General features: G+C 44.6%; 1 protein-coding gene across 4 annotated transcripts in view; it reads right to left on the minus strand.

Moving 5' to 3' along the window:
* PIGU (phosphatidylinositol glycan anchor biosynthesis class U) overlaps window positions 1-24,718 on the minus strand; it is a 110,422-nt gene that overhangs the window by 12,997 nt on the left and 72,707 nt on the right. For 2 of the 4 annotated variants that reach the window (XM_021921121.2, XM_021921120.2), the window contains exons 7-11: window positions 15,227-15,381; window positions 12,331-12,377; window positions 11,911-12,054; window positions 8,021-8,145; window positions 1,571-1,713 (exon numbers count right to left, since the gene is read on the minus strand). In XM_021921121.2, coding sequence (XP_021776813.1) covers window positions 1,571-1,713; window positions 8,021-8,145; window positions 11,911-12,054; window positions 12,331-12,377; window positions 15,227-15,381 — 614 coding nt within the window. The remainder of the gene's footprint in view (window positions 1-1,570; window positions 1,714-8,020; window positions 8,146-11,910; window positions 12,055-12,330; window positions 12,378-15,226; window positions 15,382-24,718) is intronic. The other 2 variants (XM_009216281.2, XM_021921122.2) reach the window with 2 other exon arrangements.

Genomic DNA, 24,718 nt, shown 5'->3' on the forward strand with positions numbered 1-24,718 from the left:
AAGCTCCATGGAGCCTGACAAGACTCATGACAAGACAACAGGCTGTGGACTATTTCTGTGGAGCTTGCCAACCTCCCTAGAGGCCCAGGGCAGGCCCAATGCCCTCCCATGCCAGTCACCACTGGGAGGTAAGGAAAAGGAAGGAGATTCCAGAAAGGTAGGAGAGCCAGAGCAACCTTCTGGATTCCTTCAGGATATGCAGTTGAGCCCTGCACAATTCTGCCTGCGTGGGTCAAAAGTAAGAGGGGCTGTGCATCTACCATCCCTACAGTGTGAGAGGCAGAACAGGCCGTCCGGCTGGGCCCCACCCAGGCTACAGGGCCCTCCATCTCTCTTTCTTCTGTTCACGAACCAAGACAACTGGCTGGGCTGGACATTAATCCTCCAGAAATGTCCATGCAGGAAACACCATTCCCATCACTCACTGAGAAAGCCCTAACTCCTTTCTTTTCCCGCAGCTAACCTTGGAGGCAAGAATTACCCTGGGGATTATTCACTGGCATCATTAGTCTTTCCAGCCAGCCTGCTTCCCATCCAGGCTATTACACATAGGAAATGCCTGGCTGTGCCAATGGCAATTGAAATGGTAAATGGTACAAGTGATTCTCATAAGACTTCCACTACGAGGCCAGAGCCTGACCTAAGAGAAGGCAGCACGTGGAGGAGGGAACTTCCAAGAAGGGTGGGTGAGTCCACCTGGAGTTTGCTAGACCCGCTGCCACAGAACCTCTGCAGAGCTTATTAAAAATGTAAATTCCTGACTCTGTATTCCACATTGAATCAACATTTCTGGGAGTGGGATCAGAGAACTTGGCATTTTAAAACAATCAGAGTCATGTACGTGGGACGGTTGCAACACAATTGCAGGGTTTAAAGCCTGTTAACAGGGAATCTGTATTTTTAACAAGCCCCCTCTGAGGATTCTGATTGAGAATCCTGCTCTGTGGAACAGAGGGACAGGCTTCCCAGCTCAGGGAAGTACCTTGCTGGTACTCCTCAGCCTGTGACCGCAGCCTCCTCTCCACCGCTTCCAGCCACACAATTTATGCTCAACTCCTCAACAGCCAGACCGCCCCCCTCTCATCTGCCTGCCTTAGTTCCTGCTGTCCCGAGAGTCCATAGAGTCTCTCCTCCCCTTGCCTTGCCCTCTCCCCCTCACTCTGTGTACTCCCTATGGGTGCTGGAACCACAGGCATCATTACAGAAAGGGGTGCCTCAGAAATCAAGCCTTATGTGAATTTTGTTCTTGGCTCCTCCAATGACCTTTGACAAGAGATGACCTCTGCAAGCCTCTGTCCCTCATTTGTAAAGTAGGGATAACACGCCCTGTCTCCCAGGCTTGCTGAGAATTCAGCGTGGCTATGGCTCAGTGTGGTGCCCAGTACCTATCTGCCAGGTTCAGTCTTACACTGCTCTTACTTCCTCTCTAACTGGGGGCTACTTGAGGGGAGTAACTGTCCCTCCTTCACATCTACACCCCCGGTATGCAGAATCCAAGGCCATGGTTGAATGCTTGAGGCTGCAAAATGAATTTCTGTCCCCAAGCTGACCCCCATGCTGTCCCTCTTACCTGCCCAACGTTGAAGGTCAGTGTGATGGCATAAAAGAAATTAGAGTTGGCACTTCCTGCATAAATCCAGAGGTGCCACAGGACAGGGAAGAGCAGGGAACAGACGATGATGATACAGGTGAGGACAAAGATGTTTCTCAGGACTGCAAAGACAGAGGGTCACAGTTAGCCTGACGCGCTCTCTCTGGCACCCTTTCCCTGCTGCGATGGCCGCCGGAATGGAGAGGCCCAGGGTGAGCCTCATGTAGCTCAAAGGCAGAGCACTGCCAGAGGTACTAGAGTGCCGGGAAGCAAACCCCAGACTCCCAAGTCAATGGCTCCCCATGCCCACAGCTGGTGGTAGCTCCTGGATTTGGATTATTTCCTCCCACTGTGGGCTTGGCTTGCTGAAGACCAGCTATAGTTAGAAATGCCATGAGTGCCTCAGGGTACCAAACAGGGCATTTCAGGAAGACATTCCCCTCACCTCCTAATCTTGGAGGGTCCAAGAGTATCCCTCTCCCCAAGCAGGGCGCCATCTGGCCATGTGGGATGAGGGGTGGGAACCCCAGCATGAACCGTGATGAACAGAGCCGCACCGTGGGTCTCCATGGTGCCACAGCCCTGGGTCTTAGAAACACGTTCTCCATTATCCTTAACTGGTGTCTTAGGACCCCCGCCTTGCTCTTCAAACATTCCCAACTCTCCCTTAGGTGATAAAAGACCTCTTTTTGACACTGTCTCTCACTCCTTGCCCCTAAGGGAATACCGAATCCCACCAGGAAGAAAGCTCTCCCTGAAGTCTCAGGAAGGCCCTGCTACTCAAGGGTGGTCCAGAGGCAGGCAGGCAGGCTGGCTGGCTTCAGCCAAATGGGAGCGTAGCATGGCAGCCGGGTACAGATCTTGGTTAAAATCCCGCTCTGCCATTTATTAGCAAGTTTCTCTAGACCTCAGCTTCCTCATCTGTAAAATGAGACTATATACCTAGTATGTACTCATAAAAATTAAAAATTAGGGTGGGCATGGTGGCTTATGCCTGTAACCCCAGCACTTTGGGAGGCTGAAGTAGGAAGACTGCTTGAGTCCAGGAGTTCGAAACCAGCCTGGGCAACATAGTGAGACCCCATCTCTAAAAAAAAATTTAAAAATTTAAAAATAAAAAATGTTTAAAAATAAAAATAAAATGGGGCTAAAATGCACACTTCATTTGGATTAAGCAAGATGACATGTGAAAAATGACACAGATATATCACTGGCTATATTAGTTTTCCATTGCTACTGTAGCAAATTCCCACAAACTTAGTGATCTAAATAATATTCTTTATTATTAAACAGTTCTGGAGGCCAGAAGTTCCAAAATAGGTCTCACAGGCTAAAATCTCTAGAGGACAATCCCCTGCTTGCCTTCTCTAGTACCCAGAGGCCCCTGCATTCCTTGGCTCATGACCCCCTTCCAGCTTCAAATCCAGCAATGGTAGATTGAGGCCTTCTCACATTATATCACTCAGACCTTCTCTTCTGCCTCCCTCTTCCATCTTTTTTTAAATAGACTATTTGAGATGGGATCTCACTACATTGCCCAGGCTAGAGTGGAGTGGCTGGATCATATCTCATTGAAGCTTCGAATTCCTGGGCTCTAAGGATCCTCCTGTCTCAGCCTCCTGAGTAGCAGGGACTACAGACGTGCACAAACATGCCCAGTAGACTTTATTTTTTAGGGCAGTTTTAGTTTCACAGCAAAATTGGGCAGAAAGTACAGAGCTTTCCCATATTCCCCCTGCCTCCACCTCTTCCACTTTGAGGGACACTTGTGATTACACTGGGGCCACATGGATTGTCCAGGATAATCTCCCCTTCCAAGGTCTTAAAGTCCCTTTGCCATGTAAGGCGATGTATTCACAGGTTCTGGGGATTACAACGTGGACATCTTTGTGAGGGGAGGGCTACTACTCTGCTTACCGCACTGTACTTTTTCCCCCCGTTTCAACTCTCTAGGGGTTATCAGACAGCAGGATTGTCTATTACTTTTCTTTCTTTATACTTTAATCATATTTTTTAAAACTAATAAATATTATTTAAAATAATTAAAAGAATACCTTTTTGAAAAGAACTTAGCGCTGTGCCTGCTTCCCAGCGGACACTGAATGGAAGTTCCCTTCTCTCCTCTGATATTGACCTTCAGGAAATCCCTTCTCCCAAGTGAGAGTTTTGGAAGACTTACAGGGTGGAGAAACTCCCAAACATTTAGGCCACTTGTCTTAGTTGTACAACAACTTAGTAGAGATGCTATACTGGGGGCTCATGCATTGGAAGGGGCCTGGATGATACAGATGATTCTCAACTCCCGCTACAAAACAAAATCACGGCTGGGCACGGTGGCTCTCGCCTGTAATCCCAACACTTTGGGAGGCCGAGGTGGGTGGATTACCTGAGGTCAGGAATTCGAAACCAGCCTGGTTTGCCAGCCTGGCCACCAGACGTGGCAAAACCCCGTCTCTACTAAAAATACAAAAATTAGCCAGGCATGGTGGCGGGCGCCTATAATCCCAGCTACTCAGGAGGCTGAGGCACGAGAATCGCTGGAACTGGAGAGGCAGAGGATGCAGTGAGCCGAGATTGCACCACCACACTCCAGCCTGAGCAACACAGCAAGACTCTGTCTCAAAACAAACAAACAACAAACAAAACAAAATGAAATCACATGGGGAGCCCTCAGACTAAGTCAAAGTCTCTAGGGTGGGGTTCGGGCATCCATATGAGGTTTTAAAAGCTTCCCACGTAATTCCAACATGCAGTCGAGGCTGCGAACCACTGGATTACAGCTGCAGCCCCTTAACAGTCTGCAGCAGAGATGCCACTGAACTGTGTCAAAGGGAGAATAATCAGGACACGGTTGTTCACAGTTCTTTGTAAAGGTGAATGTTTTCAAGTTATAGTTCACTCTTTATTGAGAAATGATAGGTATCATTTTGTTGTCATTAAAAAGTCCTTTATTTTATAACATTGGGAAGAATGGCTGATAGTTGATTGTTTTAATGTCTTCAGCAAAATAAAAAGCTGGCAAGTCTGTCACCTGTGTTTATTGAAACATTAGTGGTCTGAGAAATCCCACAATTTGGACACTGGCCTGGAGGGCTTGCAAGATCCTCTTTTCTAATCTGAAGTTTCTGCAATTCTGGATCTTCAAAGATGAGATGTCAAAACCCTGACTCAAGCCTCCTGAGACCTCCCAGGAACAAGGAGTCTTGCAAAGGGACATTTTCACTGAGAATTACTATTATTATTAAACCATGTTACTACCTCAAGAAAGGAGAACAAATGCTTCCCACTCCTCTAACCCAACATCAATATGTACATTTCTCAGTGGTTCTTTCTGATCCCCTGGAAATTATTTTGCTGAAAAGAATATAGACTATTCCAAAAAATAAAATGCTTGCGGCCTGCCAGACCAGGTGGTTCTTGTTCTGTGCCTCCAGCCAGTGACACAGATTTCAGACAGGGTGACAGGAAGGAAACCAAGTGCAAAGAGATGAGAGAGGCTCACTGGCAGCCTCTGGGTGCTATCTCGAAGAGCTGCAAAGATACATTCCCATGCGGCTAGAGAACCGTCACTAGCATGCAGTTGGCTTCTGACCTGTGGTGACCTCTGCAGGAACGGGGAGCTGCTATTCACTCTTGCTGGCTGACAGGCCAGAAGATTAAAGCTATATATGCCAGAGCAGATAGAGCTGGAGACCTGGGGTACGGGACAGCTTGTTCCAGGCACCAGAAAGCGTCAGAGGTGACCAGGGCCTAACAAGGTGAAAGGGTCCACCTTCATCAGACTTGCGAGGCCAGATGGAATCAGGTGCCCCACCACATTCACAGGGTGGCTTATCCAATCTCTGGCACCATGACTGATGAACTGGAACTTCAGGCAAGCCACTTTCCCTTCTGAGCCTCAGGCATTCAGAAAGAAAATCTCACCTGAAAAATCCAGTCCCATGAGAAGGGGAATGGAGGGGATGGGGACTTCAAAGGCCATGGTGATATTCCCTTTCTTAAACGAGGTGCCAAAACACGTGGGAATATATTTTATCATGATTCTTTATATCTATCAACATTCTTTCATCACTATACAATAGTAATAAAAACAAAACAAACACACAAATCCAGCCCCTTGGTAACTGGCTCCTTCTGCTGGACTGTGCAGGCTGGCATGGGCTCTGCCAGCAGGCTGTTCCCTAACACCACAATTGTGCGTCTGTATGACTCATCCAAGCTCCAGAGAACCCAGTGTCTGGGGCCTACACTCAGGGAGGGGCCACATTCCTTTTCTCCTCTCTACTGTACAGGAAAACAGAAAGGTGAATGTGGGAGCACGCATGTTAGCGCTGACAACTAATGTTTAAATGGGATTCCTAGCGACATTAAATATATTCAACATAGGCTTAAACACATCTCAACACATACATCCCACTCATAGGTCCCAAGGACCAGGGCTGATGCTGCTCCTGGCTAATGCTTCACAGTTGTCAAGCCCCAAGCAGGTTCTCCAAACACGTGTATTCTCTGCTGCAGGAGCAGTGAAGCAAAGGCAGACAGCTCCTGTTCTTTGCAGGATCTTCAGCCAACCTGAACCTGCAGACTGTGTGCCCAGCCGGCCAGCAAAAGCAACTATTAGATCATTCAGGTTTCTGGAAACCCCATCCTTCTTCTTTGTGCCTCCTTACCCCAGAGGGCATAAAATAGTTTATTCGAGTCTTGAAAAATATGTTTATTCTAATGACTCTGACTACCAAGCCCAAAGCTCCGATCACGGAACTATGTGAGAGACTCCCCTGCATAATTAATACTCACGATACTAACTGCAGTGCTATTTACAGATATTCCTTCTCAAACTTAACACACTCATGAAAGTTATTCTCTTTGATTGATGGAAAAATCAGAGGCTCAGGAAGGTTAAATGATGTGCCTGAGAACACGTGGGGTTCGTAATGCGAATGGCAGGATTCAGAGTCAAGTGAGTCTCCAGACTGCTCAGCAAATGGGAAGAAAGACAGTCACTGAGGGAGAGAATGTGCCCAGTGTGGGATGGGCAACCACAAAAATCCATTCTACATTCTTGAAATCCACTGTCACAAACTGAGGCGTGTCCACATGTTTTGGTGGTCTCATGATTTGTCACTGGTCACTCTGCCCAGGGGCCCCAAGCTGACTCTCAACCTGCTGGACTGGGTGACTCTTGTCTGAGGAGAGACGATGTCACTGCAGAAGACACTGCTTCCTCCTCCCAGTCAGGCCAGATGGGTCATGGCCCCACCAGGCCATCACCTGCAGGAGCAGCCCTGGCTCAGCTGCCCACACCACTGTTTACCTTCACTCAGAGGCACACTCCTACAGGCAGGCTGCTTCCCACAGCTGGTCAGTTTCACTTCCTGGTTAACACCCAAAACAACAAGAAAGACTCACTTCCTCTGAAGCCTGCACTCCCTAGTTCATTCTTGACACCTTACTGGACACCCACAGCAGGAAGGAAAGTTCAACAGCTCCCTTCCATGCCTCATTTAGAGAATCAGGTGGTGCTGGGCCACTGATACCGCCTTTTTACTGGGGAGGTTTAAAACCCACTCCACAAATGTTTGCAAGGTCTTCTGTGTGTCAGCTTCAGTCCTGAGTGCTGCAGATACAAAGTGAATGAGTTGTGATATCTACCCTGAGGGAGCCCCCAAACACTGAAAAGAACCCACGATAGGGGGTTAAGAGCACTGGAGGCCTAGGCAGCACAGACAGGTCACCACTAAGCCACCTCTGAGGAGGCGATGATTAGAGCTTAGAGGGGTTGTCACAGTGGGCAGGGAAGTCTAACATTGCCCCTCTGCCTTGTAGTAACCTTTGGGTGCAGCACTGGGGAATGGTTCGAAGCCCAGGGTATAGAGTTCTGCTGTCTAGTATGGTAGCCTAGCTACATGTGGTTTCTGAAATTTAAATTAAAAATTCAGGTTCTCAGGCATAGAAGTGGCTGCCCTATTGAACTGTGCAGACAGAGGACATTTCCATCATCATAAAGCCCTGCTGGACAGCACTGGGTAGGGGTTCACAGATCTGGATTCCAATCCCAGCTCTTCTAATTAGAAGTCACATGACTTTGAATGACTGGCTCTATCTTTCTGTACCTCAGTTTTCTCATCTGCAAAATGTGGATACTTACCTCAAAGACTGGTGTGAAGATCAAATGAGCTAATTAATGCATGTAACACTGTGAGAGCCCCAGTGGCCAGGACACAGTAAGTGCTCAATAAATGGCAATTATTTTTATCATCACAAGTCCGCAGCACCTAGAAGCAGATATTGTGCCTCATGCCTCTGCTCCTCTCCTAGTGCTGCCAGCACCACAGGTGCCTGGTAAATGCCTATGAATTCCTTTTCCCCGCAGCAGTCTCACCCAGGCCCAGGCTGACACAAATCTCTGGCAGAGGCGGGAGTACTCACATCTGTAGAGATGGTTCCACACGGGGAAGAAGGCCATGTAGAGCGCCACGTCCCCCACTGTTGGGTAGGACTTAAAGATGGCGATGATAGCGATCTGGATAAACATGAAGAAGATGGGGTGCTCCCTGGGGCAGGGCAGGGGAAACAGAGAGAGAGGTAAGTCAGGGACCTACCCTAGAGACTCCTGACTCCATCCTTTGAACCAAAAATAATCCTCAGGGGACTTCAGGAAGGAGCTAGCTCTGCAATCCACAAGACATGGGCCAGGCCCCAGCAGCAGAGCAGAAAACTACAGGGACCTAGAAATACCCAGAGATGGTGAGAAGGGCCTGGCAACCACTAGGGAAACAGCCCACAGAGACATTTCCCATCAACAGCCCCCCTCTGCCTCTACCAGCTCTGGGCCTTCCCCCAGGAGCCACGGAGGAAGAAAACAAATGAAGTCAGCATTCTTTATGACTGGGCTTAAATGACTGCTTGGCAGGGTAATTAGGCAGCCTCCCTTGCCAGAGGCCCCTCTGACAACTGGACGCAAGGCAGGAAGTGCCTCCTTGCTGATGCCTTTTTTCTCTGACAACATGGTCAGCAGGGTCTACAGACCCACAGTGCAATGAACTTCTTTCCAGGAAGAGAACTGCGAACTGCAGAGAGCTTTTCAGTTCTTAAGGGCTGGGACTATTCTTGTTAACTTAAACTAATAGCAGTTTCAATGATTATTTTAACCTAATAATAAGTGATAGCAATGGGTATCCTCTCCTGAACTCCCTCTGTGTGAGGCCCTTTTCCTGCATCCTCTTACATGATCCTCACCACACCTCAACTGCCCCTCAAGGCAGGCAATCCTGGGCCGGGTGCAGTGACTCACATCTGTAATCCCAGCGCTTCGGGAGGCCTAGGAGGCTGAGGCGGGAGGATGGCTTGAGCCCAGGAGTTTGAGACCAGCCTAGGCAACATAGTGAAACCCCATCTCTACAAAAAATTAAAAAATTAGCCGGGTGCAGTGGCGCATGGCTGTAATCTCAGCTATTCAGGAGGCTGAGGTGGGTTGCTGGCACCAAGAGGTTGAGGCTGCAGTGAGCCGTGATCAACCACTGCACTCCAGCCTGGATGACACAGTGTGAGACCTTATCTCAAAAAGAAAAAAAAAGTAGGCAATCCTCTCACCTGTACTTCACAGATGAGGAAACAGATTCAGAGAAGTGCATTGACTGAGTAGGTTAGTAAGCGATGGAGTTGTCTGTCTCCAGAGCTCTTAATCACGCCCAATACTGTTCTCCTGAGTGCTGATCACACTCCAAAGCTCTGGTCAGGAGAGGATGGGGGGACAGAGCTCAATCTCAGTGCCCCTCCAAGAGCGGACCAAGTGCTAAAGGGAAGCCAACAGAGGAAGAGGCTGGATCTATACCCTCCTCTGCTACGCTTCAACCACATGCGCGTGGTCTACTTCTGCACAGTACCTGGATGCCTAGCCCATGAAGTTTTCTTCAGAGATTAATGACCTTTTTGTCTTGCAGGTCAAAGGTCAGGGTGACTCAATGGGTGTGAATCTGAATCTGAGATGTGCAGACAAACATGTCCACACCCAGAACACTCCAGGGCTGCTGTGCAGCAAATGCCTCAGAAACGCAGCTTGGCAAAGGTGTGCAGCCCTGTAGCCTCTAACAAGCGTCCAGCTATACAGCTCAGTGTGAACATCTTCCTAAACACAATCCAAATCACTGGCTTCGGGCTTTTCAGGTAGCTGGTAACAACGGCAACATTTCTATGAAAAGGCCGGTGAAAACACAATGACAAAAAACCAGACTAGAGCCTCCTGCAGCACTGCACAGGGACTCGGGTGGCCTGAAGGGCCCTGTTCCTGCAAAGCTGACACTGGAAACAAATCTTGCAGGGGGCAGGAGAGCTTAGGTGGAGCTTCATACCCAGGCAGAAGAGGAGACAGCAGGGAGAGCAGGTCTCTTCATATTTTCTGTCCCCACAACTGTGTGGGCCTGGCTCAGGTCATAAAATGGTGACATTATTGCCTACCCAGGAGCAATGTGTGGCCTTGCATGCAGACAATAAAAGCTGCCGGAGAGCTGGCTGCACGGCCAGTGAGGAAAGGTGCCCTGGGCTCTCTGCTGCTCTTCACCCAGTGGCTGGGCCTAACCAGAACAAGGACAGGGAAGGTGGACCACAGACAGCTGGAGAGCTCAGCCGGGCAAGGCTGCCAGAGTTCCGGAGCCTGCCAGGCCATGGAAGGAGGGTGTCCTGTCAGATGCCAGGCCAAGGCTGTGTCATGGGAAGGAAGCATCAGCGTTTGAGGTTTTACAGAATGAGAACCATGTGCACTGGTGCACGGACCATGGAGAATGGCAGCAAGGTTAGGACAGAGAACTCGAGCTCTTGAAATCTAAATCAAACTCTCTTTCAGGTTCCCTGGACCATCTAGGCGTATCTGTAGCTGTCTGTGCCTGTTTTCCCTTTTCTGAAGCTAGGATAATAGAACCATTTCCGGAGACTATTACAAGCAATCTCTCAGGAGCTTGGCATGGTGCAGGGGGATAAGCATAGATTCTGGAGCCAGACAAACCTGAGTCTGAATCCCAGTTCCACTGCTTACTAGCTGCGTGACTCTGGGAAAATCATCCCACCTCTCTGAGCATCAATTTCCTCAACTATAAACTAAGAGTGATAAGAATCTAACGCCTACCTCCAGGAGTTGCTAGGTTAGGTATGATTATGTTTCAGAGGGTCTAGAAAGGTGCCTGGCACGGAGCAGGCCTAACATCTGTCAGCTCTCTTAGACTGCAGAAGAGAACTCCACAAACCTTTTGGAGGGAAACAGATCAGGAGATTAAACAGTTGCAGGTGGCCAGCCTCCCAATTAGACCATCCAGAGTCCCTGTGGACAACCTGTCACCGGGCTGTTGATGGAGACATCCCATCAGATACACTTTTTCCAAACACACTCCCCTCCACAACCCCTGTTTTTTTTTTTTTTTTTTTTAGACATGCACTTCTGCCTGTCATCCGGGTGTAAGTGCAGTGGCACAAGCAGCTCACTGAAGACTCAAACTCCTGGGCTCAAGTAATCCTCCTGCCTCAGCCTCCCAAGCAGCTGGGACTACAGGGGCACACCACTACACCTGGCTAATGTTGTTGTTGTTGTTGTTGTTGAGACGGAGTCTTGCTCTGTTGCCCAGGCTGGAGTGCAGTGGCACAATCTCGGCTCACTGCGACCTCTGTCTCCTGGGTTCAAGCAATTCTCCTGTCTCAGCTTCCCAAGTAGCTGGGACTATAGGTACCTGCCACTACACCTGGCAAATTTTTGTATTTTTAGTAGAGATGGGGTTTCACCATATTGGTCAGGCTGGTCTCGAACGCCTGACCTCAGGTGATCCACCCGCCTTGGCCTCCCAAAGTGCTGGGATTACATGCGTGAGCCACTGCACCCAGTCTGCCACCTGGCTAATTTAAAAATTTTTTTAGATATAGGATCTTGCTATGTTGTCCAGGCTGGTCTCAAAGTCCTGGCCTCAAGTGACCCTCCTGGCTCAGCCTCCTGAAGTACTGGGATTACAGGTGTGAACCACCATGCCTGGCTACCGCCTGGCTCTAGTCCAAAACAGTGAGTAGGCTCAGCAGCAATGTGGGCTTGAGCACCTCAGAGTGAGGCCAGGGAAAATGCTGGGGCTCCAAAGCCCACACTGCAGCCTGCACCCGTGTGACTGACTCTATTGCCTGCTATAGCGCTGGCAACTGCAGCAACTGAAGGCAGTTTCCTTAGGTGAGATGCTCTAAACCTGACAGCAGGTGTTCCACATTTGAAGGCCACCCCCAAGGCTACTAGGGGCAGGGGCTTCTCGGACAGCTCTGTGGACACAGCAGCAACAGGTCCAGCCACTTACTTTAGCTTTATGGCTAAGGGGATGGTGTAGAAGAAGACGTTGATCTGAAACACACATACAAAGAAGAGGCTGAAGTGCTCAAACATCTCTGCAAAGAAGTACCAGAAAAGACCAATGTTTGGAGTGAGATCTGGAACAGAAAGTCTGGAATTAAGAAAACAAAGGGAGAGAAAAAAGACAAAAGTTATAAATTGTCTGCTTTGACCTTGATTTCTCCTGAAATCCTTGGTCACTGCTGGGCAGCCAAGGATGACTTTCTCCCTAGAGAGATCAGGATGGGAAGGGCTCTCTACGTACTCTGGATACAGGTAATTAACAAAAACGAGCAGAGACATATAATGATAACCCATAACAAACATTAGCTAAGCCAAACAAATCTGAAATGAGGCAGGGATTCATCCTAGGAATAAAGAAACTCACCCCTCTTTTACTGCGCAAGACAGTTTAAAATCAGGAGATACCCAGCACTGAAACAAAGGAGGAATGAGTTTTAAAACACAGTATCTATTTTGGGCATTCTAAAGACCTGCCTAGAGGACCACGCTCAAAGATCCGGCTCCTCCCCATTCTTACTCCACACCCCACAGCAGGAGCCAGAAAACTGAGTGCCTGAGACCGCCGTGAGACTTCTAGGGGCTTTAGGAACAATCGGTGGGTTCTGGCTAAGATCCCCGGGGTCCCAGTCTTAACTGAGAAATTAGGGTTTAACTGGAAAACATTTTGTCCAGTTAAATCAGACAAATATTTTACTGCAATTCTGGCTCTTCTAAAGTTTACATTTTTGATTTAAAAAAATATGAAGTTGAAACCGATCTCAATACACAATTTAAAAAAGACAACAAATAGGGCACACAGAGGGAGAGACGGGCGATGGCTCTTGGTCAGATTTCCCTGACTGAGGCCTCCGCCCAGGTTAAGTTTTTCCTCTTGCTGTAACTAGACCTCCTTTTCCGTGAAATGAGGTAAAGAGCACTCCGTGGCCAGCAGAAAGAGCTCTTCACCTGGCATCGCAACTCCTATCTAAGGCAGAGCATGAAGAGCTGAAGTTACCAAGTCATGGTTATGCTCAGCCAGGATTTAACACAAACAAGCAGTCCAGAATCCCAAACGGGAGTTCTGCCGCTCCAGATCCCTTCCCCACCTGCACAGGTTTAAGAGTCTGTCACCCATTGGGCTGTGAGCTCCTCAAAGCTTAGGAGCAACCAAGTCTTCGACACCCACGCAGAGCCTGGCACACACAGGGCATTCGGAAATGTTTATAGAATTCATGAATATACACTCAGGCAAGCCTGCAATACTCAAGCCCATTTGAGTTTTCTCTCAAGGTTTGACGTGTGGCAGGTGGCATTATTTTGAAACCGTCAGAGGCCCTCTTGCAGTAGAGGAACACACCCATTTCTGTTTGGAATTGAGCCCAAACCTCCCAGTTAGAGACTGGTATTTGCTTTAGATGTTCCCAGGGAGTGCTCTTTAACACTTAAGTTGGAGGTTGCAAATTTTTTTGTGTGTGAAAAATCAGACCTTGGCGATGACCTTGAGCAGCAGGATGTAAATAATTCCCACAAGCTTAGCGTTCCAATAATGGAACACTAGGCATACTGGGTTAATCCCACTGTATCAAAGGTGTGCTTTGGAGTACAGGTTCTCAAAGTGTGTTCCCTAAACCAGCAGGCCAACAGCATCGGCATCACCTGGAAACTGGAGAAATGCAAATTCTTGATCCCTCCCCAACATCTACTTAATCAGAACCTCTGAGGGTGGGCCCAGCAATCTGGGTTTTAACAAGTCCTGCAGGTGATTCTGATGCACCTTAAGGTTTGAGAACCGCTGCTATTTAATACAAAGGCTTCCTGTGGTCACTCACCCCCCGAGTCCAGCTAGAGCTATGAAAACCAAATTAGCTTCCAGAGTTTTGTGGGGCGGTTTTACCTGACGATATATAGTTGTACTAATTTATGGGTGATTTTACGTGATATGATTTCTGAATACAATGTAGAATAATTAAATCTAGCTAGTTAACATTTCTATCACCTCAAATATTAAACATTGTGATGGGAACAATTGAAATTTACTCTCTTAGCAATTTTGGTATGTACAATACTGTATTATTAACTATATTCACCATGCTGTGGTAGAACTCAAGAAAAGAAAAAAAAAAACATATTCCCCCTGAGATTTTGTACCCCTTTGACTATTATCTCCCCATTCTCCCACCCCCGGCATCTGTAACCACCCTTCTACTCTCTGCCTCTATGAGTGTAATTGTTTTAGAGTCCACATATAAGTGAGAACACATGTGGTATTTCTCTTTCTGTGCCTAGCTCATTCCACTTAGCATAATATTCTCCAATTCCATCCCTACTACTGTCATAAATGACAGAATTTCCTTTTTAAAGACTGAATAGTATTCCCCTGTGTATATATACCAAATTTTCTTTATCCATTTGTTTGTTGATGGACATTTAGATTGATTCCATAACTTGGCTATTATTAATAATGCTGCAATGAACATGGGAGTGCAGACAAGTCTTCAACAAACTGATTTCAAAAATTTTGAGTTGCCTGTAATCCCAGCACTTTGGGAGGCTAAGGCAGGTGGATCATTGAGACCAGCCTGGCTAACATGGTGAAACCCTGTCTGTACTAAAAATACAAAAATTAGCCGAGCGTGGTGGTGCATGCCTGTAGTCCCAGCTACTCGGGGAGCTGAGGCAGAAGAATCACTTGAAACCAGGAAGTAGAGGCTGCAGCGAGCGGAGATGGCCCCACTGTACTCCAGCCTGGGCGACAGAGTGACACCCCGTCTCAAAAAAAAGAAAAAAAATCAGGCCGGGCGCGGTGGCTCAAGCCTGTAATCCCAGCACTTTGGGAGGCCGAGACAGGCGGATCACGAGGTCAGGAGATCGAGACCATCCTGGCTAAAACGGTGAAACCCCGTCTCTACTAAAAAATACAAAAAAAACCTAGCCGGGTGAGGTGGCGGGCGCCTGTAGTCCCAGCTACTCGGGAGGCTGAGGCAGGAGAATGGCTTAAACCCGGGAGGCGGAGCTTGCAGTGAGCTGAGATCCGGCCACTGCACTCCAGCCTGGGCGACAGAGCGAGACTCCGTCTCAAAAAAAAAAAAAAAAAAAAAAAAATCCTTTAAGTAGCCAGAAGTGGGACTGCTGGATCAAATGGTAATTCTATTTTTAGTTGTTTGAGGAATGCTGATACAGTTTTCCATAATAGCTGTACTAATTTACATTCCCGACAATGGTATACAAGGGTTCCCTTTTCCCCACAGCTTCTAGAATTTTCTAATGTGGTCATTACTTACATAAAGCCATAGACTGCGGGGATGAAATCCCAAGAGCTGAGAAGGAAGAAGGAGAGGCAAACGATTACCACTAGGCTTCCCACATACATCATGGCATACTCCCAAGAAAAGATCCAGAAGGCCTTGCTCTTCATTTTCACAGGTATGTACTGCCGCTAGGAGAGAAGGCAAAGTGATATAAACTTAGGGATATAAACAACAGAGGGCAGCTATTAGCTTATACTTAAAGATCCCTCCTGCAAAACCATGCTATGATACACAGGTTTATAATTTTTCTTTGGTCTTTAATTAAATAAGAAGGATGTAAGTGTTAAAAAAGGTATTATGGGTGCATCCTCTGATATCAGACCTAGTAACACCATTTCTAGGTATGTATCCTGGAGCCACGTTGCAGAAGATACAAATGGAGGAATATTTATTCCACCATTGTTTGGAACTTTAAAAAAAATCCTTCAATAGAGGAACAAATAAATTGTGGTATATTGACACATGGTATACTATTTACAAGGTTAAATGAATACATTGTATCTATAAATGTCAACATGACTAGATCTAAAAGATATGAGGTTATAATAGAAAATTGCTAAACAAGCCATATTATATGAAAATACTTATGTGTTCTGAGATTATACCAAATAACACTATTATTTACACACACGCACGCACACACACACACACACACCCCTGTAAAAGTTTCATAAAACACAGATTAGAAGGACATACACTAAAGTGGTGATAGCATTAGCCTCCTGGGAAGGAGAGAGGAAAATATAATTGGAACCTAAGAAACTTCATATAACCTGGCATTCATATGCAAAGTGAAAATAAATAAACAAGTAAAAAAAGACTTAAAAAGAACCCCAAATTTAGGTTAAAAAAAACAAAAAAACTTCAACTTTATCTGCTTTTTTTTTTTTTGGAGACAGAGTCTCGCTCTGTTGCCAAGGTGGAGTACAGTGGCATGATCTCAGCTCACTGCAACCTCCGCCTCCAGGTTCAAGCGATTCTCCTGCCTTAGCCTCCCGAGAAGCTGGGACTACAGGTGCGCGCCACCATGCCCAGTTAATTTTTGTATTTTTAGTAGAGACGAGGTTTCAACATGTTGGCCAGGATGGTCTCCATCTCTTGACCTCGTGATCCGCCCACCTTAGCCTCCCAAAGTGCTGGGATTACAGGCGTGAGCCACTGCACCTAGCCTTTTTTTTTTTGAGATGGAGTTTTGCTCTTGTTGCCCTGGCTGGAATGCAACGGTGCGATCTTGGCTCACTGCAGCCTCCACCTCCCAGGTTCAAGTGATTCTCCTGCCTCAGCCTCCCGAGTAGCTGGGACTACAGGCACCCACCACCACACCCAGCTAATTTTTGTAGTTTTAGTAGAGATGGAGTTTTACCATATTGGCCAGGCTGGTCTCGAACTCCTGAACTCAGGTGATCTACCTGCCTTGGCCTCCCAAAGTGTTGGGATTACAGGCATGGGCCACTGCGCCTGGCCTCACATACTTTATTAAGTATGACAACAGCAAATACGAAACAATATAGCAAAAATCTTAGTATCTGTTTAGTTTGGGCAGTAGACATATGGCTATTATTATACATTTTCTATATTGTTCCATTTTTCCTCTCTTAAAAATGTTTTCCTCAAAAAAAAAAAAAAAAAAAAAGGATGCTGGGGGAAGAGAAATAATTCAGGACTTGTTATAAGAAAAAGGAAAATAAGAATTACCAAAAAACAAAAAAACCACCCCAGTATGTGAGACAACAGAAATGAATTTAAACAAATCACAATCAATTCAAATGAAAAATCCGTATAACTAAAAATCATGTTATCAGGGACTGGGCACGGTGGCTCATACCTGTAACCCCAGCACTTTGGGAGGCCAAGGTGGGAAGATCACCTGAAGCCAGGAGCTCAAGACCAGTCTGGCCAACATATCAAAACCCCGTCTCTAATGAAAGTACAAAAATTAGCTGGGTGTGGTGGTGTCCGCCTGTAGTCCCAGCTACTCAGGAGACTAAGGCATGAGAATCGCTTGAACCCAGGATGCAGAGGCTGTAGTGAGCCAAGATCGCACCACTGCACTCCAGCCTGGACAACAGGACAACAGAGCGAGACTCTGTCTCTAAAATAAAATAAAATAAAATTAAAAAATCATGTTGTTAGGAAAAAAATCAGTTATGCAGCTACATGCTATTTACAAGAGCTATACCTTAAAATATAAGACACAGAGGCCGGGTACGGTGGCTCACGCCTGTAATCCCAGCACTTTAGGAGGCTGAGGTAGGCAGATCATAAGGTCAGATCAAGACCATCCTGGCTAACACGGTGAAACCCCGTCTCTACTAAAAATACAAAAATTAGCTGGGTGTGGTGGCGGGCGCCTGTAGTCCCAGCTACTCAGGAGGCTGAGGCAGAAGAATGGCGTGAACCCAGGAGGTGGAGCCTGCAGTGAGCCGAGATCGTGCCACTGCACTTCAGCCTGGGCGACAGAGCGAGACTCTGTCTCCAAAAAAAGAGAAAAAGAGGGGGGGGGAATAAAGTATTGCAGAGATAAAAATAGTCCAATAACGATAAAAGGTTCCATTCACTGGAAAAATATAACAGTTCTAAATTTGGGCCGGGCGCGGTGGCTCAAGCCTGTAATCCCAGCACTTTGGGAGGCCAAGACGGGCGGATCCCGAGGTCAGAAGATCGAGACCATCCTGGCTAACACGGGGAAACCCCGTCTCTACTAAAAAATACAAAAAACTAGCCGGGCGAGGTGGCCGGCGCCTGTAGTCCCAGCTACTCGGGAGGCTGAGGCAGGAGAATGGCGTGAACCCGGGAGTCGGAGGTTGCAGTGAGCTGAGATCTGGCCACTGCACTCCAGCCTGGGCGACAGAGCGAGACTCCGTCTCAAAAAAAAAAAATAAAAATAAAAATAAAAATAAAAATAAAAATAAATAAATAACAGTTCTAAATTTGAATGTAACAGTCTCAAAATATATAAAACAAAAGTGGATTAAGCTACAAAGGAAAAATAAACAAATCCATCATCAATGCATAACTGATAGATCAAGCAGACAAATCAGTAATCAAGTAAAAAAAATGAAGCACATTTCATAAGTTTAATCTCATAAGATCTTATAAATCATACTTACATAGAATAGGGCACCTAATAACTAAGTAATTCACATTCATTTCCAGCATTTTGGGGGTATTGATAAAAACATCACATACTTAAATCAGGCCATAAACCCATATTGACTTCAAGGAATCTTTATCATACAGACTCCAATCTCTGACCATAATACAATTAATAGAAATTATTAATGAAAAGATAACCTAAATTAGAAAAAAACTTGCTGACCTCACATACGTATCACCTATTTGTTGTAAGAACACTTAACATCTATTTTCTTAGTAATTTTCAAGTATACAATATATTGTTAACTATAGTCACCATGTTGTACAATAAATCTCTTGAATTGTATTATAGAAAATTAAAACACTTATCCAAATAACCTAGGAGTCAAAAAGAAACGATTATGTCAGAAAATACCCCACATCACTATTTGTGTAATATAGATAAAACAATACTCTCAGGGAAAAGTACATCCTTAGAAATTTACTTTGGAATAGAAGAAAAATTGAAAATAAATAAGCTAAACACCCATTTTAAGATATTATAACAACAGAATAGACCCCAAAAGAAGTAAGAAAATAATAAGGGTAAGAGCAGAATTTGTTAAAATAGAAAATAAAGATACAATATAAGGAATCCACAAGACCAAATCTAGTTCTTAGAAATGACTCATGTTGATGGGTTTCTAATAAGAATAATTAAGAAAAAAAGAGAGATGAGCAAATAAACAACATTAGGAATGTAAAAGAGGGCATAACTATAGTTCTATCAGGGAGAAGAAAATATTTTAAAACTTATGCCAATGTATTTTTAAAAAAGGTGAAATGGAAACATTCTATGAAAACTATAAATAATTTAAGTGATTTATTAAAAATGCCTGTGTAACTAAAAAGAGGTGGAGATCAAAGGACATGACAATGAAATGTAAAACATCCTGAATCCCATTCCTTCCCCCAAATCCTATAAAGGTCACATATAAATTGGGGAATTTAAATTTGGAGAGAATATATTGGATAATATTATTCTATCAAGGTTAAATTTCTAGCGGTGTGGCTGGGCGTGGTGGCTCAAGCCTGTAATCCCAGCACTTTGGGAGGCCGAGACGGGCGGATCACAAGGTCAGGAGATCGAGACCATCCTGGCTAACATGGTGAAACCCCGTCTCTACTAAAAAATACAAAAAAACTAGCTGGGCGAGGTGGCGGGCGCCTGTAGTCCCAGCTACTCGGGAGGCTGAGGCAGGAGAATGGCGTGAACCCGGGAGGCGGAGCTTGCAGTGAGCTGAGATCCGGCCACTGCACTCCAGCCTGGGCGACAGAGCGAGACTCCATCTCAAAAAAAAAAAAAAAAAAAAAAAAATTCCTAGCGGTGATAACAGTATCATGGTTATACAGAGAATGCCTAGTTCTTAAGAGTTACCTGCTGAATTAGGGTTGATGCATCTTGTCTGTAATTTCTAAGCAAGTAATTCAGGTGAAAAAAGAAAAATCAATATATTTACATAGATATACATAATATGGCAAAATGATAACTGAAGAATCTTTAAAAAGGTATTTATTATAGTACTCATTCAATTTTTCTGAAGCCATGAAATAAAAAATTAGAAAAAACTAATTCACAAGAAAATAGAAAATTGGCCCAGGTGCGATGGCTCATGTCTATAATCCCGGCACTTTGGGAATCAGAGGAGGGTGGATAACTTGAGCTCAGGAGTTCAAGACCAGCCTGAGCAACATGGCAAAACCCCATCTCTACAAAAAATACAAAAATTAGTAGTGCATGGTGGCACATGTCTGTAGTCCCAGCTACTCCAGAGGCTGAAGTGGGAGGATAGCTTGAACCCAGGAAGTGGAGGTTGCAGCCAAAATTGTGCCACTGCACTCCAGCCTGGGCAAGAGACTCTGTCTTAAAGAAAAAAAAAAAAAATAAAAAGCCACCAAGCCACTTCATGTGGATAAAAAGTTCATGTGGAAAAACAAACATGCAAGAATAGCTAAGAAAACATTGATAAAAAAAATCACGAAGGGGGACTAGCCTTATCAGACACTGAAATATAAAACCTCTATAATTAAAACAGCACAATATTGACTCATTAATAGAGAAGACTAGTAGAATAAAACAGGAAGTCCAAATACATACGGCAATTTAGTATATGACAGTGGTGGCATATCACTATGATAAAAATTGACTTTTTAATCAATGATGCTAGGACAACTAGGTAACCATTTGGAAAAGGTTAAATTAGACCTATCTCTCACACCATTCACAAGAATAAACTCCAAATAGCTTAGGGATCCAAATATATATTTTAAATGAAATGATAAAGCACTGTACTAGAAAAAAACATGGTGAACTTGTCTTTAACTTTGATGTAGAAAAAAGCTCAACCGTGATTGTGCCACTGCACTCCAGCCTGGGGGACTGAGCGAGAGACCCTGTCTCAAACAAACAAAAAACACCAGGTATGGTGGCTCATGCCTGTTATCCCAGCACTTTGGGAGGCTGAGGCAGGTGGATCACTTGAGTCCAGGAGTTCGAGACCAGCCTGGGCAACATGGCAAAACCCTGTCTCAACAAAAAATACAAAAATTGGCCACATGTGGTGGTGCACACCTATAGTCCCAGCTACCAGGGAGGCTGAAGTGAGAAGATCACTTGAGCCCAGGAGGTTGAGGCTTCAGTGAGCCGTGATCATGCCACTGCACTCCAGCCTGGGCTGCAGAGTGAGACCATGTCTCAAAAAATCAAAACAAAACAAAACTACATACATACTTCAATAATTCCACTTTCTAGAAATCTATGTTGAAAATATACCTCCAACAAAATGAAAATATGCATAGACAAGGTTACTCACTGAAACATTACTTGTAATTGCAAAATATTGTAAGCAATCTAAATTCCCATACACTGGAGAGAGGCTGAATAAACTGTGGTATATTCACACAATGGAGTACTACACAGCTGTAAAAAAGAATGAGGATAATCTCTATTCTATCTATACTGATACGGAGGAAATTCCAGGAAATAATGTTAAGTGAGAAAAAGGAAAGCACAAAAGGGTATCTACAGTATGCTACCCTTCATATAAGAAAGGCATATAAGAGGCAGGCAAATTAGCTGATGTCAGCAGTTCGAGACCTGCCTGACCAACATGTTGAAACTCCATCTCTACTAAAAATACCAAAATTAACTGGCGTGGTGGCGGGCGCCTGTAATCCCAGCTACTCGGGAGGCTGGGGCAGGAGAATCACTTGAACCCAGGAGGTAGAGGTTGCAGTGAGCCAAGATCATGCCACTGCACTCCAGCCTGAGTGACAAAAGCGAAACTCCGTCTCTAAATAAATAAATAAATACATAAAGGGACATAAGAAAATATACATGTATACATGTATCTATTCACTGGTATGAAAGGAGTACAGGAAAGATAAGCCAGAAACTAAAGAGAAGACAGCCCTCCATATCCATGGGTTCCACATCTACGTGTTCAATCAACTAAGGATAGGAAATGTTCCAAAAAAAATTGTGTCTGTACTGAACATGTAGAGATGTTTTTCTTGTCATTATTCCCTGAACAATATAGTATAAGAACTATTTACATTGTATTATTACAAGTAATCTGGAGATGACTTAAAGCATAGGAGAGGATGTGCCTAGGTTTTATGCAAATACTGTACCATTTTGTATGAGGGACTTGAACATCCTGAGATTTTGGTACCCGCAGGAGGTCCTGGAATCAATCCACTACAAATACCAAGGGAAGACTGTAATTACCTAGGGTGACAGGGGAAGGACTAGAAGAACAGGATAGCAGGAATGATGACAGAATAATAATGCTCTGTCTTTTTGTACAGCTGACTCTTAGAACCACAGTAATATTTTACATTCCCTTCACTTACCCTCTCCCCAAATAAACAATTAAAATCAACCAATATGTGGGGAGAATCCAAAATGAATATAAATACTAACAAATGAACCTAACTATATTACAAATTAATAACACAACCACACTGAAGGGTTACATGGCATAAGAAAAGAACTAATCTAAGTAATAATGAAAAACAGGCCAGGCACAGTGGCTCATACCTTAATCCCAGCACTTTGGGAGGCCAAGGTGGGTGGATCACTTGAAGTCAAGAGTTCAATACCAGCCTGGCCAACTAAAAATACAAAAATTAGCTGGGCGTGGTAGTGCTTGCCTGTAATCTAAACTACTTGGCAGGCTGAGGCAAGAGGACTGCCTGAGCCCAGTCGCACGACGGAGCGAGACCCTGTCTCAAAAACAAAACAAAACAAAACCAAAAAAAACTTTACAGTGGAGAAGCCTGGCAGACACTAATGTCACCAAGTGATCAAGGTAAACATTACCATTCAGAAGATATGGCAATATCATGAACCCCTCGGTACAGTGCACTGAGGACACAATATGCATTTTTGCCAAAAACATGTAACTTCAGACCAGTCATGAGAAAACGATGACAATCTAAAGTGAGGTACATTTGACGAAAATAACTTCACAAGTCATGAATGACAAGCGAAGACTGAGGAACTGTCTCAGACTACAAGAGACTAAGGAGATAAAACCACCAAATGCAATGTGGGACCTAAATATGATCCTGAAACAAACAAAAATTGCCTCAGTAGAAAAAGCAAAATTCTAATAAGGTCTGTTGTTTAGTTAATAATGTTGCATAAACGTTAATTTTTTGTTCTTGATAACTGTAGTATGGTTACGTAAAATGTTAACATTAGCAGAAGTGGAGTGAGGGATATAAGAAACTACTATTTTTGCAACTTTTCTGTAGGTCTAAAATTAATTCAAAATAAAAAGCTTTTAAAAATGGAGATAAAACCATCTGTTACACGGTTGGTTAAAAAAATAAACATGCAATTTTAAAAATTAGAGTGTTTTACAAGTCCAGTTTAAAAAAAAAATCAGCCCTTTGCCTCTAATCTTCATTAAATCAAGCTTGTTATTGTGATGTTCAAATCATTTATATAATTATTAAATATTTTGGCTGTTTAATCTTACTTTGAGAGATTTGTTAAAACTAATTACGATGGTTGATGTATCAATTTCTTCTAGGTGTGTCAATTTTTATGTTCTAAGTTTTAAAGATATCTCATTAGTCAAATACAAATTTGAATTCTCAAAAACAAAGCAAAATAAATAACAAGCAGAACTTCACAATGATATACTGCTAGAACTGCCAACATGAAAAAGACAGATACCATCAAATGGTGGTGAAGATGTGTGGCAACTAGAATCTCATATTTGGTTGGGGGGGTGTAAAATGGTGCAAAAACTTCGAAAACCTGTCTAGTAGATTCTAGCAAAGCAAAACATACACTTGCCTAATGTCCCAGTAATTCTGCTGCTAGGTACTGCTCAAGAGAAACAAAAACGTAAGTCCACAAAAAGACTTATACCAGAATGTTCATAGTAGTCTATTTATATCAGACAAAAACTGGAAATGGGCCAAGTTTCCATCAATAGGAGAATGGGTAAACCAAATGTTGCACACACAAAAACACCACCCAGCAATAAAAGGAATGCATGCAACAACATGGATAACTCTCAAAAACAAGCTGGTTGAAGGAAGCCTTATACAAAATAATCCTATTATTTCATTCCATTTATATGATGTTTTAGAATACGCCAAACTAAGCTATGATTAAAACAATATTCAGAACAGTTGTGTCCAAGGGAATAGGAGTGGGAATTGATGGGGAAAGGGCCCGAGGGAACTTTCTGTATTTTTTTTTTTTTTTTTTTTTGAGATGGAGTCTTGCTCTGTTGCCCAGGCTGGAGTGCAGTGGCTGGATCTCGGCTCACTGCAAGCTCCGCCTCCCGGGTTTACGCCATTCTCCTGCCTCAGCCTCCCGAGTAGCTGGGACTACAGGCGCCCGCCGCCTCGCCCGGCTAGTTTTTTTGTATTTTTTAGTAGAGACGGGGTTTCTCCGTGTTAGCCAAGATGGTCTCGATCTCCTGACCTCGTGATCCGCCCATCTCGGCCTCCCAAAGTGCTGGGATTACAGGCTTGAGCCACCGCGCCCGGCCATGGAACTTTGTGTATTTTGAGAAGAGTTGGGGTTACACAGATGTTTGTATTAAGATTTGTGCACTTCATGGTATGTAAATTCTAGCTAAAATGAAAAAGAGCATAAGTAATGAACTCCAGTTGATGCTTATGCTGAATTATTTACAAGGATATGTATGACATCTGCAATTTACTTCAAAATGTATCAAAAATAAGACTGACCGATGGGTAGATGTATATGTGATAAAGCAAGTATGGCGAAATATTAATGGAAGAGCGTACGTTGTAGGTATATGAGTGCTCATATTTGTTTTTTCTTTGAAATTTTTCATT

The sequence above is a fragment of the Papio anubis genome, chromosome 16 (genome assembly GCF_008728515.1).
Source record: "Papio anubis isolate 15944 chromosome 16, Panubis1.0, whole genome shotgun sequence".
In the NCBI taxonomy this organism is placed as follows: Eukaryota; Metazoa; Chordata; class Mammalia; order Primates; family Cercopithecidae; genus Papio; species Papio anubis.